We start from the raw sequence: 18,865 nt of genomic DNA, 5'->3' as shown, positions 1-18,865 counted from the left end.
GGAACTGCTTCTACATAAGCCTTGGCACCAGGTTCATCGAAACACAGACAGGGGTCTGGCAGACGCAGGGAAACATGAGAGTGGTGTCCAGCGACTAAAAGTAGCACAGATATTCACAACTCAATCTACCATCCAAAATCTGCATCTGCTCTACTGTACGCTGCCTTTCCATCTGCCCTCTGTCAGGTACTTCTTAATGAGTTTATGCATGTTGTAGGTGTTCTGCAGCAACTTTTACTCCAAAACACACACAAAAAACATGCAAAGTCTTAATGGAAATAAACACTTCAACATGACAAACTATTTACAAATCTGAGAATGCAGCCTTTATTGAACTTTAGAGCTGCGAAGATAAGTTGATTCATTGCTTAGTCAACAGTCAGAAAATTAATCTGCAACTATTTTGATAATTAATTGATCATTTACATATGTTTTTGAGCAAACAATTTGTCCATTTTGAGGATACGCAGCTTTTTATGTCTTATGTGATAGATAACTGAATAGATATAGGTTTTGGACTGTAAATCACAGAAAACTATTTCATCTGAAGATATCATCTTGGGCTTTAGGAAATTGTGATAGAGTTGAGTAATTATTCAAGCAAATTTCTTAATCTGTCATTCATTTCTATTGATACATTTCTAGTCAATCGAATGTCAGAAAATAGTGAAAAATGCCCCAAACAAGTTCCCAGAGCCCATGGTGACATCTTCAAACTGATTGTGTTGTCCAAAACCACAAGATATTCGGTTTACACATCAGGGCTGGGCGATGATTCATTATGATAATTTATTGTCTTTCAATGGAACCCTATTGTGATGAACTCCTTTATTGAGATATCATGAAACACAAATACATCATCTAAATTGACAATAAACAAGCACATTCTAACTCAAATTTGTCAGACAATCTTAATTGATAAGAATTCTGCTATAACACCCAATAATTTCAGTGCTCTAAAGTTCTTAATTAAATGAGTAACTACTCAGTACATTTTGTCATGTATTTAATTCACACAGAAGTATACAAAATAGTCTTTACCCTGTGGGTTTTTCATATGGATTAATAATTTACTAAATTACCAGAAAACATAAGGAGATAGGAAATGACATCGGGGTCGAAGTTGTTGGCCATATCGTAGCAAATCGAAGGCAAATGAATGGAACCATAATCAAAATAGTAGTCGGATTAATATCAGCCTGTGTTACTGTAAACAATGTATCATTTTGTAATCTACACATTACAGCTATGGCTACTTAGTAATACCCCATAGCCTATTATTTACTTTTTATTAAGAGCGTAAAACAAAAATGTCAACTTTAAACTGTTGGTAATGTCCCAAGGTGGTCGTTCACCACAGCTCTGTAAGGAATGTGCCAAACACTAATTGCCAACACAGCCTATCAAAACGGCCGCACTGAAGAAGGAAGTCAGAGCCATCTGAGAAATCTACGTGCTCGTTGAAACGATTTAAAATCAAACGAGGCGCACGGCGTCGTTTCGTTTCGCTAATAAACTGATTTCGGAGCAACACAACAAGCGTCCTCGCTTCTTTTGCGGCGGCGGAGCGTCCGCTTAAACGAGTTTGTGTTTGGCAGTCAAGTACTGGGACTGAATGTACTTTTTTTTGCATATGGGCGGCAATTGCAACCATAAAAAAACACATTATTTTACAGTCTTTAAAGAAGGTGCGTGAAGCGCTCCTGCAGCACAGCCCGTGAGTTCAAACCTTCATGACTTTGGGGTTGAGTAACACATGTAAAACACCAAAACAACAGTCGATGCCAACGGTGTTTTAAAGCGTAAAGTCGGCGCTCGCTATACAACATCCCCCTGCTCCCATCACTTGCGCAATCGCTCTTAAATGTGTTTTTTTTTTTTGCAGTGATAACAGGTCCGCCGAAGCATATGAACCGAAGAGCTGCAAAAACTTTACCAAGGAGGACAAAGGCGAAGAACACAGGTGCAAAAGCTCTCCATTGCAACCAGCCATGAACATAAACACGCATGCATAGCGTACATACATACATTCAGGCTGTAGGCTCCGTGCTTCAGGCTGGGTGCTCCTGTTCATGCAGGCAGCGCCAAATGCAACAATGAGAGCGGAGAGAGTTGAACTTACCTTGAGACGGTTTGTAGTTTTACCTGGAAGTTCTCACAGTCAGCTCACTTTGTGCTCCTGCACAAGTATGAAAATCTCAGCGTATCGACAGTCTCATTGGTCGGATTGAAAGGGTAAACTCTCTCTCTCTCTCTCTCTCTCTCTCTCTCTCTCTCTCTCTCTCTCTCTCTCTCTTCCTCTCTCTCTCTCCTCCTCTAATCGGAAATGTGTGTGATCCCCCCCAGACGTCCAGTCACGAATACCCCAGTTGCAGTATAATTGGGGGGTTGTAGCTGAGCAGTATGCATTGCATACTTTCTCTATTAAAGCATGTTTCAAGAGGGAACGAGGGTAGGAGGGTTGAAACAGAGGACCCCGCCCCGAAAAGCTCACCGGGACCACCCACTCGAGAGAAGGAAAGGGAGAGAGACGGGCATCAGACGGGAGGGTAGAGTCTGGTTCCGGGGTTCCCAAAGTGGGATCTGGGGGCTGGGAAGTTCCCCACAGACGAGAGGAAAAGGTTTAGTAGAAATTCTGGTGAGCTCAGGCTGTCTAGACAGTTTCGAGCAGAAGTTTCATTCTCTCTCTCTCTCCCCACCCACAGTGTGAGAGATATCACTCTGTAAGTCAGAACAAAGGACAGACATATGGGGTTTCTAAGAAGAAAGTCTGCGGAATGAGCGTTTGTTTTTGGGGAGGAATTGACCCCAGCTTGATTCATTTAATCATGCGCTGCATGCAAACATACATTAGAAGTGAGTAGTAAAATTTCCCTTTTAAGTTTCTTACGTAGAACATGTAAAACGTTTTTATTAGACACTTTATTTTATGAAATAAAAACTGGAAAATCTCATCCTCCATGGGTGGACATGTAGTATTTTTGGAAATAACTATTCCCGTCGTGAAGGTTTTTTTTTAACGTGCCTTCGTGATTTTCAAAAGGCAACTTTGTAAATTTGCACAGACTGATAAACACAGACCGACATGATTGAACCACAGTGAATACACATTCCAGGGGCGGCTGCATGGAGTCATGTAAGGTGAGCGTGCTGGCATGAGACCAAAATATAAAGCTTTAGGTTACAGATAAAGCACAGGGCTCCATTTTAATTCTTTATAGTTTAGGTTAAATGATGCTGAAGTTTACTGATTAAATACCCCTTGAAATCTGACTATTCCATTAAAAAAAAAAAATCATAATCACATGTTGAATTCAAAGTTACATGTTTATCTCATTCAACCTAAAAGGCATAAAACACAATAAAAAAAGAAACTGTTGCCATGTTTCCGTGGAAGCGTTTATTTAAAATGTATTCAGGTTTCTCAGAAGCTTTAACAGTTGGTGAGAACTGCTGTCATATTTGAATATGATTAGTCATCCACTATTAATATTACTAAATGAAAGTGAACAGAATGATGCTGAAATCATAACTGTCAACCTGCCATTTCCAAATGCTGTGTGCAGCAGGAGGATAATTGGCATCATTGGTTACACCTCAGTCCTAATAGTTCTGCTAACGATGAAATGTCAGTATCTTCAAAATTTTTCCTGAAAAGGAAAAAATGTGAACATTTCTAAGCGACAGAAAACAGACAGACAGAATGGGGGGGATAAGGCAGAGGGGGGAGGGTTAGCACGAGAGAGAATTGTGTGCGCGTATATGTGTGAGTTCAGTGGCCCTCTGCAGGCTGGTGTGTCTGAGATTCGGTCGGACTCTGATCTTGAGGTTTATTTAAGCTGAATTCCGTGGGCTCATCAGGACCGGGTTACAAAAATCCTCCTATAGAACTAGAAAGAATGTGCAGCGCATACAGTTCTGCATAAGGCACAAAGGCATGTCTTTAGAGGTGGGGGCAGGCATCAAAAGACAGGCAGAGGAGGGATTTCTTTAGAGGCTGGGGGCAAAGAAGGTATTTTGGAGCTCCATTCAATGCCAGGGAGAGGAGGGGAGGCGTACAGTTTTGTGGTAAAGGGTGCATTTCCAGGGGATGTTAGGAACTTAAAATGTGTGCTGTAAACCACACACACCTCCCCTGTTATTGGTAGTTACTTCTTCTCAGTTATTCTCCTCTGAACCTGTGGGGCTACAATTAGATGTTGTCCCTGCATCCCTTTTATTTCTTCGAGAATAAATAACAAAACATTTCCAACGCTTAACCTTAAGTCCCAATGTTTAGCATTCATAAGAAGTATATAAACATTTGATAAATGATTTGTAACACACTAAAAAGTAGTTGCAAGCAGTATTTATTAATATATTTGTCAATGGATATAACTCCTCCTGTGGGCACGCAGCAAGTGGGGGCTGGTGTATGTAACAGATAATGAATGACTAAATAGTAAAAACACAATATAATAATGTAAAAAATATGAGAGAAGTTATAACCATGGAACAATACTGCACACTAATTGACAAATACGTTTCTTTATATCTGCTAACAACTACATCATAGTTTAAATGTATATGTATTGCTTATAAATGCTAAATGGGGAATTTGCAGAATTTTACTGAACTACATTCATATAATCTTAATAATAATCTTCTCTGCATTGTTTTGCACCTCAGCGATCTTGATCATGTTTTGGGAATATAGATGTTTTCTGCTTATTGTTTAAATGTCCTGACTAATGCATCAGAAGTCAGTTAGTCTGGCTGCGAAGATTCAATAAATGCAAATGCCTATAGAAATGAATTCAAAGCAGAAAATATACTGTAAGACATTACTGTGCTGTCTTTGCATTTACCCCATGAATGAATGATTCTTTTTACGATGTAGTAATGTTTTAACTTAATGTTTTAACTAATAAAATCTGACTATACATCTTAACGTATTATTCACATTTTTTAATGTTTTAAAGAGACATCTGAGAAGGAAAAAAATGTATATGGTTAAGTGAAAAACTGGTCTTGAGGGTTGAGCAGATTTGATCAGTTCCTGTTCGATGGCAGTCTCTAATTCTAAGTCATCTCCATGACCTTCTTGATCCAGTCAACGTAGACGGAGACACGGATGAAGATGTTGGGCTGCCCCAGGTGTCCACAGCGCCTCATGGGGATGATCACACCCTCAAGTACCCAGCAGTCGCTGTTCGGACACGCCAGAGGGCCGCCATAGTCTCTCTGCAGACACACGGGAACAACACTCTGGAGTCATTATTTGTCTCTGTTAGGACTGACTGTCACTGCTAAGGTCGGAAACATCTTGCAGTCACATCTTGTCCAGTCCTCCTCCATTATCCAAATGGTGAATGTCTTTAATTTATAGGAACATATAAATAGCTGTATGCTCTTTACTTCAAGTGATTTTCATCATCAAACGATTTTATTCACCGTCAGTATTTGAAGTATTAATTCTCATCAAATAATGTTAAACTTGTTCATTGAAAGGAATAGTTTTGACATTTTGGGGAACTCGTATATTCACTTTCTTGCTGAGAGTTAGATGAGAAGATTGATACCACTAAAGCTACATCCAGCAGCCGGTTAGCTTAGCATAAAAACTGAAAAGTGGGGGAACCAGCTTGGCTCTGTCCAGAGGTAAAAAAACCAAAACAAGATATAATGTGTTAATTAGTTAGCCATACAGGTGTTCTGTTAGTATGTTTAGATTGTGTGTTGATCTTCTTATCGAACTCTCAACAAGAAAACTATGAGGGTATTTTCCAAAATGTCAGACTATTCCTTTCAATGCCACTACACACAGCAATAAATGTAAAAAAAATGGTCTTATGTGTCATGGTGACTTAGTTGTTAAGACATATACCATATTACCCACAATGCATCTTTTCTGTAACCTAATAAAAGCAAAAGGCAACAATAAAAGGTTTCGTTCCTTCTCTTGTGTTGTTGTTTGGTTTTGGTTTGTTTATTCATTTATTTGGTTTCTTTCACCCTTTCTTTCTTGTCTTTTTTTTTCCTCTAGCTTCTTGAGTTCTGGTGTTTTTAGTTAAAGCAAAGTAAAATCTGGCGATAGGTAAATATATGTAAAATATAACTTTAAGACAAATCCAGTGAATTTACATAATATGTAACTTAAACGAGGAATGACCCCAGAAACTGTAAAAAACAAAAACTATTGAATTACTTAAGATATTCAAGGTACAGAGAATGTTTGGTACAGTAGCTGGATAGTACCTGTCCCACTTCCACCAATAAAAAGTTGTCCAAAAAAGAGAAATAAAATAAAATAGTGAATGAAGTAACTCTGCTGCTGCTCCAGAGTAAAAAATAAATCTAAAATGGACAGTAAAGCTTTAATGCTGTGCTCACTTTTCATGGACACCTACCTCACAGGCGCCCACCCCGCCCTGGAAAGAGCTGGTGCACATCTCATTCTCACGAACACGACCTCTAAAGTATTTGTTGCAGTCCTTGTTACTGAGAACTGGTATGTAGGCCACATTGAGGACAGTCTCATCTCCAGTCCCTTTAAAAACAGCGAGAAGGAGGAATGAGTTAGCAGCCAATGTGTTTAGGGACATAGAGAAAAAAGAAAAGGAAGGTGAACAGATGTTGAATGGTTCTAGAAATATCAATGCCATCTGTTGCTCAATCGTCTGAATAGTTTAGTCATTTAGATGCAACATTACTTCAAGGACAGAAACAAGATGCTTGTTTGAAGGAAGTCATCTATTATCAATTACTGCAATTGAAGCATCTTGTAGTTGCACGAAGCACAGCATGTAGTTAATTCAGTGTCAAGTTATCATTTCCAAAGGATTATACTTGCCTCTAGTCTCACCCCATCCTGCGATCTCACAAGTCGTCCCCTCAGCTACAATGTAGCGCTCAGGAGGGAGGCAGATCTGAGAGATACGCTCATTAAACTGAGCCGGGCTACAGAAAGGAGAGAACGGCAGAGGGACATTATTGGTATGTGTGCGAGTGTGTGTGTGTGTGTGTGTGTGTGTGTGTGTGTGTGTGTGTGTGTGCTGGGGGGCACTTGAAAGTACACACTATTCCAGTTGAAGCATGACCAGCTGAGACTCTGAGGGTCCGCAGACAATCTTGGTCAGAGGGATAGTTTGCACGCCAGGCTCTCCTTCTTGAGGATCCCGATACAGTGTTCCCATCATGGCCGAGTATCCGGGCAGGTCCACGTAGCTGTGCACAAATGCAGACAAGCAAAATGCAACACTTCTAATTTCATGTTTTGAAGTCTATAAGGGGGACTCAATCTATTTAACAAAGCTCTTCCATAAATGCAGCGCAAGAGACATTTTCAAACAAGAGTCTGCAGTCATGCTAGCAGCTCTGCGAGGCTGCAGTTAGGCACAGCAGTGCTTTCAGCGAAACGCTAACATGTTCACAATGACAATGCTAACACCCTTAAATAAACATGTTAAATAAACAAGCTTTACCAGGAGGAGAAACACTGCTTGGTGCTGATCACCCATCTGGGGTTAACCAGGGATCCTCCACAGAAATGGTTTCCTTTCCTGCACCCAAGAGGTCGGAGGTCACATAAAGCACAGTTAAGTGTATTTTACGTGTCGATGGCTGGCTCAGGCACCGTCAGCTCGCAGACTCACCTGTCTCTGAGGCTCACTGTCCACGGCGAGTTCCCAGGAATCCCACCCACAATACGCAGCCTCGACCTCTGGATGCGGTCATCTCTCTTCCCGCACTCACTGAACTCCACATTCTCTGTGTTCACAAAACGGTGATGTATTATTGTTAACAAAAAAAAAAGGCTTGTTGTCAACAACAAAATATTGCCTCAAATTCATTCAGAAACTAACCTACTGGTTCAGTCATGGCCACTTTCTCTCCAGCTGTTTGAAAACAACAAGAAACAGATGCATTGTTAAAGTCAGAAGACAGAAGCCCTGTTGAGTTGTCACCACACAGTGCAGGGGTCTGCAACCTTTACCATCCAAAGAGCCATTTTGCCCTATTTTTCCCCAAATAAAATGTGTCTGGAGCTGCAGAAGCTATTTAATATCACAGCTTATATAGTTTTGTATATAGTTATATTATATATACAAAAACTATAGTTTGTTGTATTTCTGAAATTATATAACAAGAATAAAGACAATTCTTCACATTTTATTGCGATACCTGTTTTGGATTTATCCATTGATAGTGTAGCGCCAATACTTTATGATAATGATAAAATAATAAACACGGGGCTCCGTAATCTGCGCCAAGATGGCAGCAACTTTATTCACTTCTCCCACACTTCACCAGAACCTATTTTTCTCTTTCAGTCTCATCCTCTACAATAAAAGCACCAAACACATACACAGGAACTCTGCTTCCTAGAGAGCTCTTAATGTGCTCAACATAATATCTTACAATAGTTTACCGAGGGCGGAGGTCTGCAAATCATATATGATTAGCCATCTGCAGGGAAAGGCGCTTGACAGCGACGTAATAGGATGTGGCGCACACTTTAGTTGACAAACTATTAAAATTTTTTTTTTTTTGGCGGCGTTTCCAGCGACGTTATCAGGGAGCCGCAACAGAGGGGCTGAAGAGCCACATGCGGCTCCGGAGCCGCGGGTTGCCGACCCCTGACACAGTGCATCAAGCTACTCTGCGGATGTTGAAATAGACAAAAAAAAAAGCAGAGTTATGTACCACACTGTTTGATGGCACAGTAGTCAAACTCAGTTGTTGGGTCAGTGGTGTAGCACCAGGGTCCGTGCTGGTCCCCATCTGGGTTACGACAGTAGTTCTCTGTCAGGTTGCCCTCAGGATGCGTCCTTGGGTTTATCCTGGAAAATCGTAGTGATGTTTTTCAAGTTATAAATACTACTTAATATACTAACTGTATACATGATATACTAAATACTAGTCTTGATGGAACTTGTAGCCTCTATAAAAGTAATCAACATATTTAACTGTTATCGCTGATGTCAAAAGTCACTCCTGATTACGAGTTAACAAAGAGACGGCTACATGTTTGTCCAAAAATAAAACATTGATTTTTCCAGCTGTGAGACGCTCTCCCATTTCCATGCATTGCATTGTGGGAGAATAGTGTCCTCTACAGCAGATTGGAAATTAAAGGTTTTTAGGGTGCATGCATATGGACTGTTTAAAGTGTACTTAATTTAGTCAGTTTTCTTGTGTGAATACACAACATACTCAACAGCTGTTTTCAAGTATGCATTTGGGATTTTGGACACAGCAATAACATGAAGGCAACAAGCATGGCCCGTTCCATTCTTTGTTTAGTGTCATAGATGTTTTCCTCTTGGATAAAAAATCGTCTGTCTTAAATGATCGCCGTACTTGGTCCGGTGAGGTGTGTTGACGTTCCATTTCTGGCAGGTGATCCCCTTACGAGTTTTGCGGACCATTCCTTTGTAGTTTTTTCCATTTTCGTGGTAGCAATCTGAAGAAATTATTATTATGAAATATGGCACACAGTGAAAATGTAAAAAAAACAATCTCCATTATTCTCATGTAGCTGTCATTGAGGTTATATTCTACATAGTTTTGGGGGAATTTGGGGGTTTTAGTAACACTGAAGGAGGTACATTAAAAAACGTGGTGGCCATTATTTACACTGATCATGTACAATTCAAAATGTAAATAAATAAATAGATAAAGGATTCTGTATTTCTCCACCAGAAATGTGTTCTTCCAAACTGCATTTGAACATCAAAGGTAGACAGTGTAGCTCTTCAGGAGCCACAAATGACAATAACAATAACATTATAATGTTAAATGTAGAAATTAGCTAAAATCAGCCAACATTAGCCATTCGAAGCTACTGGTCATTGAAATGAAGGCTGTAGCAGTGAAACCTCTTTGTGTATTGAATTGACCAAGGGAGCATTTTATTGCTACATTTTCCGTTGTGAGTGTTGCTTTAATGTTGGGAAATAAAATATAGAGAAATATAACATTCAATAAATAAAATTTGATAAATACTTAAATACTTAAAACAAAAATAAATACTATTATCAGTTCCTGGTCCAAATATTGTCAGGTTGCATTGGAGAACACTTGGACTCATGGGCTCAGTGTATCATGGTTTAAGCCCTGCATGTAAATATTCATACATTCTTGTGGCCTTTACATCATCATCTTTATCCATTACACTTGACAGGAAGTCATAAAAAGTCATACCTTCAGCCTCTATGTCGTCTGCACAGCGTTTGATCTGTAAGCAGAGAGCAGTCCTCATCTCTGGCACAGATGTGAAGCACCAGGGAGCCTCCGACCCATCTGGGTTACGACAATAGTTCTCCTCCAAACCCCTGGATGAGACGTTGCACACAGTCAATCGGTTTGTTTTAGGTTTTATTCTGTCATAAAAAAACTACGCACAGCACACTTAATACATATAATCACTTAAAAATCAGACATAGCAAACAAACAAATACACTTTATAAAACAAAGTATATTGCATTAAATTAAAGCATGACACAGGATCAAAATAAAGATAAAATACCCAATTATCCAGGCATGAGAACAGCTTACCTGACCCGGTAAGCTCTACCTTTAGATTTAGATCAAAAACTACCTAAAGGCCTTCGAGGATTTTGATTGAATTTTAACTGTGGCTAGTATTACACCCATGCTGATACCTGGTGCGCTGAAACACCTGTAAATAGTCTGGTACTGGGCCATTTAGGCATTTAGAAACATGACGACAAGATATTGAAGGCTTTATCGTTTAACCATTATAGTGATTTAAAATGTCCTGTTTTTTTTATAATGAAGGAAATTTTGTACAATCCTAATAAGGGAGCCTGTCATTATTTAATAATGTCTAATTAAATGCAAAGTTAGTTCTTGATTGTACCAAGGCCACACATAACATCTTCTTGCAGCTAACATTAAGAATCTTTTTTATATTTAAAAATGTACAGGCTTTAAAATAATAATTGTCTCATCACTAATACGTTAAGTGACCTGTTACACAGTCTGACTTTACTGTTTAGCCTGTTTAATGTTTAAGTAGAGCAGAGGTGTTGAAAGTGGGAGGCTCACTGGTTGGAAGATAAAAAATTACATTAATCATTAGATTAATTATTAAAATAAGATCACATAGAGTGATTTAGCTAGAGAAGAGATATTTCAGACATTCGTTCTGGGGAATGTTTTATCTACTTTCCCACAGTCAGAAACTAAAACATGCCATAAAGATAAGACAGACACTTTTTTATACATTTGATGTAGTCTGAAACAGCAATATTAGGATATTTTGGTTCAATTGTTGAGTGTCTGGGATCAAATAACATAATCAATTGAACTAAGGGGTGAGGGGGCGCCACTTCTCAAGCTTTGTCTGAGGGGAGGCCCACAGTCCCAGACTTTGAAAACCCCTGATTTAGAGATGTAGGATTACACTGAAACAACATACTAATAAAATCCAACACTTCTTGTAACTACTAAAACTAGATGATTGAAATACTCGTAATCGATTTAGGCATGAGGAATGATTACTGCATTACAAATAAACGTAATATTCATTTCACATCCATATTGCCACTCAGTGTGCGACCGGCTCCTTAATCTGCAGTTGATGACCATTTATCATCGACTGTCAACTGTCAGCAGAGAAATAAGATCGCAAGAAATGACATCAATATTCATGTGTGAAGCAAATAGAGCACTTTGTTCTTACTTTGTTCATGTTCTTACTTGCATTCGTATGTGTTTGGGTAGAAGGGATGCTCATGAGGTTGTTGGGCATCCCACCGCTGACAGGGGATACCTGATGTGGTCTCGTTGACTTTGCCGCGGTAATCCCCCCCGCGGCTGCGGAAACAGTTAGTCGTGAAGCTGGAGCGCTGGCGTTTCTCCACCCGCACCTCAGCTGGAGGAGAAGAGCAAGTTGAAGAGGAAATAAATTAGTGTTAAAGGTCACTTCTGGGCTGCACAGAGGTGAAGTTAGAAGGATGAGACTATTCTGTGATTTGCGTTCTGTTATTGTAGTGTAATTAAAGTCCAAACAGAAAGTATTCTTTTTCTTTCTTTCTTTTTTTCCATGTGATGACAGAATGACCCACAAACTACAGCACACGTGTTTAACTGAATGTGTTTAAGTGAAACTATTTAAGCCCCCCTTCACTCAAAAATGATGTATGTGCAGAGTTTGAGACTGTTTTTAAATCCATCTGCTGAAGGACGCTGAAGTTTCTCTGTGCTCACCTTGAAGATGTAACTTACACAAGTGTGATGCGGGAGCTTAAAGTCTGAAGACATCTTGTGTCCAGCAGTTAAACTTTTGAAACAAGCAACATTTGCATATTCATATTATATATAGTAGATGCTATTGATCAAGTTAGAATCGTAATAACATGTTTCTATGTCTGGAAGAGATCTTTAATGAATCTGATTTAACAATCTTCTTTTCAATGATCATGTCAGGTTGATTCCTACTCGCTACCATGTTGAATTTGAAGTCAGGATAAAAATCGATCTTGTTTTTTTTCGTGAAGTTGAGAATTATCTTAATCTATGACGAGAATGAGAATTGATTTGGAGCAGTGTTTTGATTTTGACTCAACGCTGCCTGCACCACCAGATGGTGCTATCTTATAGATTTTGGGCTCCAGTGAACTCTGTCCTCGGGGATATGCCAGCGCTGCCAGTGTCATCTTGCACAACTTGTGTTGAAATTCTGGAGAAAACACAAATGCCCTGGTTGGGTTTATTTATTTCTTCATCTTCTGAAATGAAAAGTTTAGCATTTGAGTCGGCCTTGACATGTCAGTCATTATACTGAACGCATTCCCAACTGCAAAACCAGAGGAAAAAAGAAGTCTAAAGAGTATTCATTTAGAATCTATAATTTTATATTAAACAAACCACGTTGCGAAAGTACAAAATACCTTTTACATTTCATCATACCATTAATTCTTTGTCAAATAAATTGCACCACTACCATTCCTAATGGAGACTACAGTATACCAGAGTAAACGTTGTAATACATAGCCTACTTTAATTAACCTAAAACCCTGTGGGACGATGCAGGGCTTGAATCTCTGACAAAGTTTAGCCGCATTCACTCTTCAATCGAAGAGAATCATTGGGGCAATTGTGAAATGTCACACAATTTGGGAAGTAATTTGCACAAACACCAAAAGGGTGATTTTTCTAAATTTAATTACAGCGACTTAATGAGACTCTCTAATTCAACTGTGTCTCCTAACACCGATTCTCCTCGATTGTGCCAGAGGAAACTAATGGCAAAAACTAAACAGAAGAAACAAGAAAACTTTACAGTTATATCTTATTTAGGGATTATTCTCATCATCTATTAAATGAAGCTTGCGTAAATTCATGCAGGACACGGAAGTTATACGCCCCAGCTGTAACCAGCTGACAGCCAGCCGATTGAATCATAGCTTCCGATCGGCCACGCACCAATCACAGCCCACTCTCACTTCACGGAGGCTTATTTAAATATGGCTTCCTTCTCACTGATTCATTCTACATCTACGCTGCTACAGACCTCACTGCTGGCGAAGCTTCGCCTCCTCCACCCCAGCCTCCACCTCTTTGTTAGTTCATCTTCTGGCAAATGTTTGAAATGTATTTAAAAAAATGTACCTCTGTCCTGTAAAACCAGGGGGGTTATTGCTCGTGCTCCCGGTCTTAGCTCAGTAGCTGCTGGCTAATCCGGGGAGCATTCAAAGAGCGGAGCCATTATCGCCAAGTTTAACTGTATTCCATTTGTTGCAATAAATGGTAAAAATCTATAACGAGAGTGTTCCTGACTGAATCTTACTTTCTGAATTAATTAATCATTTGATCCATAAACTGTCAGAAAATAGTGAAAAATGTATAGAGAGAAAAGAAGATGAATCCGTTGTTATGATAGTGAATCAATTATTCATTCCATTATCAATATTATCATGAGCATTTCTAACCCAGTTACTGTAAAAAAAGCAACGTCTTACTGCACTTGCTGATCTCACAGTTCTCCCTCTCCACCGCAGTGTCTGTCGTGTAACACCAGGGCACCGGAGAGGCATCGGGGTTACGGCAGTAGTTGTCATCTAAACTCTTATCAGGGTATCTGAAAATTACACAAATATTCTTTTTCGTCCAAAATAAAAAAATGTAAGGACTGAAACTGTTTAGAACACACCAATTTATATGATCAATTAATTGGGCAATATAGTGTAAATATGGAGTACTTTTCAGGCTGGTAGATGTGTTGGTGAGGGTACTGCTGGTCCCATCGCTGACACTCTCTGCCACCCACAGTGTGGTCAACCTGACCTCGGTAGTCCTCTCCATTGCATGTGATGCAAACCTCTGAAAACAAAAGTCAGAAGTTAGAAATTAGATTTTCTGTGTAGCTGAAAATGACAGGAAAACATATAAATTAGCAAAGGGAGTTAAGAAGTGAGTATTTCCTTGGGTTTAAATGAATTTGTCAGTTTTCCTGTAATTAATTCAGTAATAAGATGAAACTACATTTTCTTCATCTTTCTTTAAAAAATCTAATTAATGAGTATTCTCCTCTTATTAGCAACAAGAACCCTTCTAGAAAAATGATTGAGAAATGTCAAGACCCGCAAATGAAGCGTTTCCCTTCACACAAAATATATGGGCTGTACCATCTTTGCACTGGGGGATGTTGCAGCTTTCATAACGGCGCTCAGGGTCGGTGGTGTAGCACCACGGACCGATCCGATCCCCGTCTGGATTCCTGCAGTAGTTCAACTCCAGACCGTTGGTTGCTGTGGGAGTCCACCTGATACGAACAGAGAGTTTCACAGTGAGTGGCGGAAAGGCTTCAGTTAGCATGCAGTGCAGTCAAAATGTTATTGTGTCACATTTGTTTCTTTTATGAGCATTGGATTGGAAATGTAACATGTTTCTTTAACAACTCGCAGCTTTAATTTGAGGGTTTTATCAACCACGTAAGATCAATAGTGTGGGAGCTCTTTTTATACACAGTGTCAAAATTTTAGAGAACAGTAAGCAATTGGAGAAATGAATATCAACTTAAAGCTATACATCAATATATTTGTTGGCCACATGGCAGCAGAAAAATTCAAAACAGCTGCCATCTACTATTAGAAACGAGGTAGATTAGAGTTGAGTATTTGGGCTAAAAAAACAATGCGCTAAAAGAGACGGAAAGCGCTGAAGAGTTTAGGGGAACTGCAGAGTCAGGTGGGTTTGTGTGAGTGACCCCCTCACATCACATGCATTCATTAAAAATCAGGAGTTTATATGAAAAACTTTGATTAGTAGAGCTTTAAACTAAGTTGTCATATTTACTATTTTGTCAATGAAGCCTGAAATCTACCACCTATAAACATTAGCAGACAGTAGTGTCTTCTCTGACAGGCCTGTACTGCAGCCAGCATCACTTCCTGATTATTTTGGGTTTTTTATTTTGCTTTCAGTCTTTTTTAGGCCTCTGTCCGTCTGTCTATCTTTCCCGGGAACACCTTGAGTGAATTTTTTCAAATTAGGCACAAACTGACGGCTGAGGTGATTAGATTTTGGTGATCAAGATCACAGTGACCTCACAAAACACGTCTTTGGCCATAACTCAAGAATTGATATGCTAATTAAAACACTTTCATACAAATGGCTAATAGGATAAAATGATGACGTGATGTAAACTGTAACATGGCTGGTTGGTGGAGGCATACAACCGTCTGGCGGTAATTCTAGTTTTAGCAAGTGAAACACACCAACGGTTGGATTTCGGTTGGACTGGAAACATTTGACTGTTTGGCCATAAAACACGTCTTGTTTGGCTGGTCTGTATATTTGATGATTATCTTTAAAAAAAAAAAAGGCTATGAGTCCTTCACTGTTCACCCAGTATGGATGTCCAGCCACTTTAAACCTGATGTGCCTGATTACACTGCATCAAAGACTGGAGCCTCTACTGAGATTCATCAGAGGAACGTCTCACCTGTGATCATGAGGAAACTTGGACCACCACTGTTGGCAGGTGAGCCCGCTTCTTGTGGTGAGGACTTTCCCTCTGTAGTCTTCTCCTTTACCCACGATGCACTTTCTGACATAGACTTCATAATAGAAACGAACCAATCAAACAACTCCAGCACTGATCCGTCACATTGATCTCTGTTACATCACACATTGAGTCTTACCTTTCTTCTCATAAAGGTCACAGTTTACGTTCCTCTTCACCTCTGCGTTGCTCACGTCACTCACCCAGGGCAGATGTTTACAGGAAACAGTTGGACGTGTCTCGTAGTTAAACGCTCTGGTGTTGAGGGATATTGAGGAATACAAACTTACAACAAGGTATATAAATCAAAGGGTTTATAATTGAGCAAAAATCCCTATCTTAATGCTCAGAAATTGATCACCAATAGGACATTATATAAATTAAATTAAAAGATCTGTTGGGTTGTTAATGTGTGAACCGAAATTTTACTGGACAAAATTCTGTCTAATGGTTTGTTGATAACCTGTCTGACTTTCTGACCAATTGTTAATACAAACTTATCCTAACCGATGAAAATAAGACAGGTTGTAAAAGACCACAATTATCCTATTTAATACATTGTAGATTCAGTTAATAATTAATAGATTCACTTTACAAGAGCTAACTTATTTAGACTTTAATTCACTTCACAGCGAGCCATCAAGTTTACAGGTCTAACACAACCTGAATGCTTTAAATAATGAAGTCATATTTCTAATTATGGCCTTGCTGAAAGAACAAGGTTGACCAGTAATGCTCACATCCTGCTGTGTTAAAGTAGAGGTTGGATACCTGCAGTCCAGAGACTGAGAGCAGCGAGTGGCGCAGTCCTCCAGGTTCAGACCCGGTAACAACAACACTCGAGCTGAGTTCCAGGAGGTGGGAACCAGCTCTCTGCCCTCTGAGCGCTGGAAGTCATTCAGGGGACTTCGGTAGCCTGTTTATGGACAACAGAACAATAAAACTAAATAAAATGTTTTGGCAGGACTGTATCTCGATCTATTGAGTCGAGGTTTGAACTCGAGTGCAGCTGCTCACTGGTACCAGCTGCAACATTTGGGCACGAGCCTGCATACATATAACCTTTGGACCAAGACACTGCTAGTTTGTGAAACCAGAGAACAGAAAAAGTTTTAAACAGCAAATCAGTACACCATTGTTACTATAACCGACAACCACCAATATTACTACTTATACTAGTATACACTCATGTAGTGCTAAAATGTACAACAAAATAATCCTACTACTCACCAAATACACAAGATTGAAAATAACTGGTTTTTACTTTTGTAGTTTCCACATTAGTTTACCAACCCTCACACGGCGATAGTTACTCAACTGGTCCTCGCTCTATATATAATATAATATAATATATAAAATAAATATTAAAAATAAGAAAGTTAGACTGCTCATAACAACACAGACACATAAATACCTATATGAGTAATTTACAGAAGTGAACTTTAACTGTTTAACATTTACTCAAGCACTCTACTTAAATACAAATTTGAGGTACTTGTACTTTGCTGGAGTATTTCTGTTTTATGTTACGTATACTTCTACTACACAACATCTGGGAGGCAGATATTGTACTTTTATCTTTTAATTCACTACATTTGTCTGACACCTTTACCTTTTCTGATAATCTGAAGGATGAATTGTTTCTTTATGAGATGAGCAAATCCTCCTACTTCTGCAGTTAAATAAAATATATAAAAAGCATCTTGGATCAGCTGGAAAAGGCATCATCACCAAACAGTTTCTTCCTGAAAGTTGACTTTTTAGGGATAGTGGTTCACACAGGACAGCGACGCTACAAACATGATCATCTGATAGATTGTGATGCATTGCTGTAGATTAACCTCCCCAACGGTATACAAAGGAGTTAAACATCTGCAGTTTACCACAATAAAAACGTTCATGATCAGTAATATTAATACCAAAACATAACATTTAAAATTAAAACAATGACAGGGACCATTTTACTGCAGAATGAGTACTTTTACTTCTGAAACTACTTTAGATATATTCTGCTGATAATACTCATCAGGGCAGGATAATAAAATGCAGAACTTTTACTTGTAGTGGAATGTTTTTAAAGAGTGGTGTTGACACTTTTACTAAAGTAAAATATCTAAACGCTTCCTCCACCACTGACATTCCTTCAGATGTATTACATAATAATCCTGGTACTCTCAAACATATTCAACTACAAATATTTGTTTTGTTATACATTTCTTCATAAACATTTTAACTCTTCATAACAACACAAATAATTAATATGAGTCATTTATAACATAAGACATTGAGGATCATAACACTTTCTTACCAGCAGCTAGTCGGACTGTCAGGAGAATAAAGGTCAGCGACAGGTTCATTGTTTGTGGTCTGCGGACGATGAAGAGCTTTAAAACACTGGATGGAAGTCAGAGATCTCTGCTGTGAAGTCCTAATTGAGGATTACAAATCCGATCACAGGTCGGTTTGACGCTGAAAAAAAAATCCCCCAAAAACTCCAGCAGGAGGTTAGAAATCCACGCACAAAACATTGATTTAAACACAACCACCCACGCTGAACTCTTACACAAACAGAGGCCCTAATTCCCCAAACACAGCCAATCAATACTGCGCATTAATCATTAACGACGAGCGGCACATCAGTCCTTGTTCATGTTCTTCTTTTCATGACACTCAACTCATTTCACTATGACAGATAATGCAAACGATTAAACCAAATAGTTTGCGGAAAAAAATACAGAAGAAATATACTTTTTTAAATTGCTGTCAGAACAAAAGCAATACTCGTATCAAACACTAGACGTCAGTAGAATAATCTTCCAGTGGTTTTTTTTTCTTCCTGTTTTCCGGGAA

The 18,865-nt window shown here is 39.0% G+C and overlaps 1 protein-coding gene across 1 annotated transcript; it reads right to left on the bottom strand.

The window, feature by feature from the left end:
* Nucleotides 1-3,905: 3,905 nt before the first annotated feature.
* On the bottom strand, nucleotides 3,906-18,389 carry mst1 (macrophage stimulating 1). Its single transcript, XM_079184812.1, has 18 exons — nucleotides 18,324-18,389; nucleotides 16,787-16,931; nucleotides 16,155-16,270; nucleotides 15,956-16,070; nucleotides 14,637-14,773; nucleotides 14,211-14,331; nucleotides 13,971-14,089; nucleotides 11,707-11,881; nucleotides 10,186-10,316; nucleotides 9,343-9,445; nucleotides 8,686-8,822; nucleotides 7,845-7,877; nucleotides 7,635-7,749; nucleotides 7,464-7,541; nucleotides 7,060-7,206; nucleotides 6,833-6,939; nucleotides 6,390-6,529; nucleotides 3,906-5,223 (listed from the first exon to the last, which is right to left on the bottom strand). Exons 1-18 carry the CDS (start codon nucleotides 18,370-18,372, stop codon nucleotides 5,062-5,064), a joined length of 2,130 nt encoding a protein of 709 aa, XP_079040938.1. The 5' UTR covers nucleotides 18,373-18,389; the 3' UTR covers nucleotides 3,906-5,061.
* Nucleotides 18,390-18,865: the final 476 nt, after the last annotated feature.

This window comes from Pholis gunnellus (genome assembly GCF_910591455.1).
Source record: "Pholis gunnellus genome assembly, chromosome: 3".
Classification (NCBI taxonomy): Eukaryota; Metazoa; Chordata; class Actinopteri; order Perciformes; family Pholidae; genus Pholis; species Pholis gunnellus.
This window is presented reverse-complemented; position numbering and strand designations above follow the sequence as displayed.

Bases quoted from the DNA above. Each gene is read 5' to 3' on its own strand.
- mst1 (XM_079184812.1), bottom strand. From the start codon at position 18,372: ATGAACCTGTCGCTGACCTTTATTCTCCTGACAGTCCGACTAGCTGCT. The intron at 14,774-15,955 runs GTGAGACGTTCC...TGTTCGTATCAG, and splicing joins AAGTTTCCTCATGATCACAG to GTGGACTCCCACAGCAACCA. The intron at 7,542-7,634 runs GTGAGTCTGCGA...TCTTGGGTGCAG, and splicing joins ACAGTGAGCCTCAGAGACAG to GAAAGGAAACCATTTCTGTG.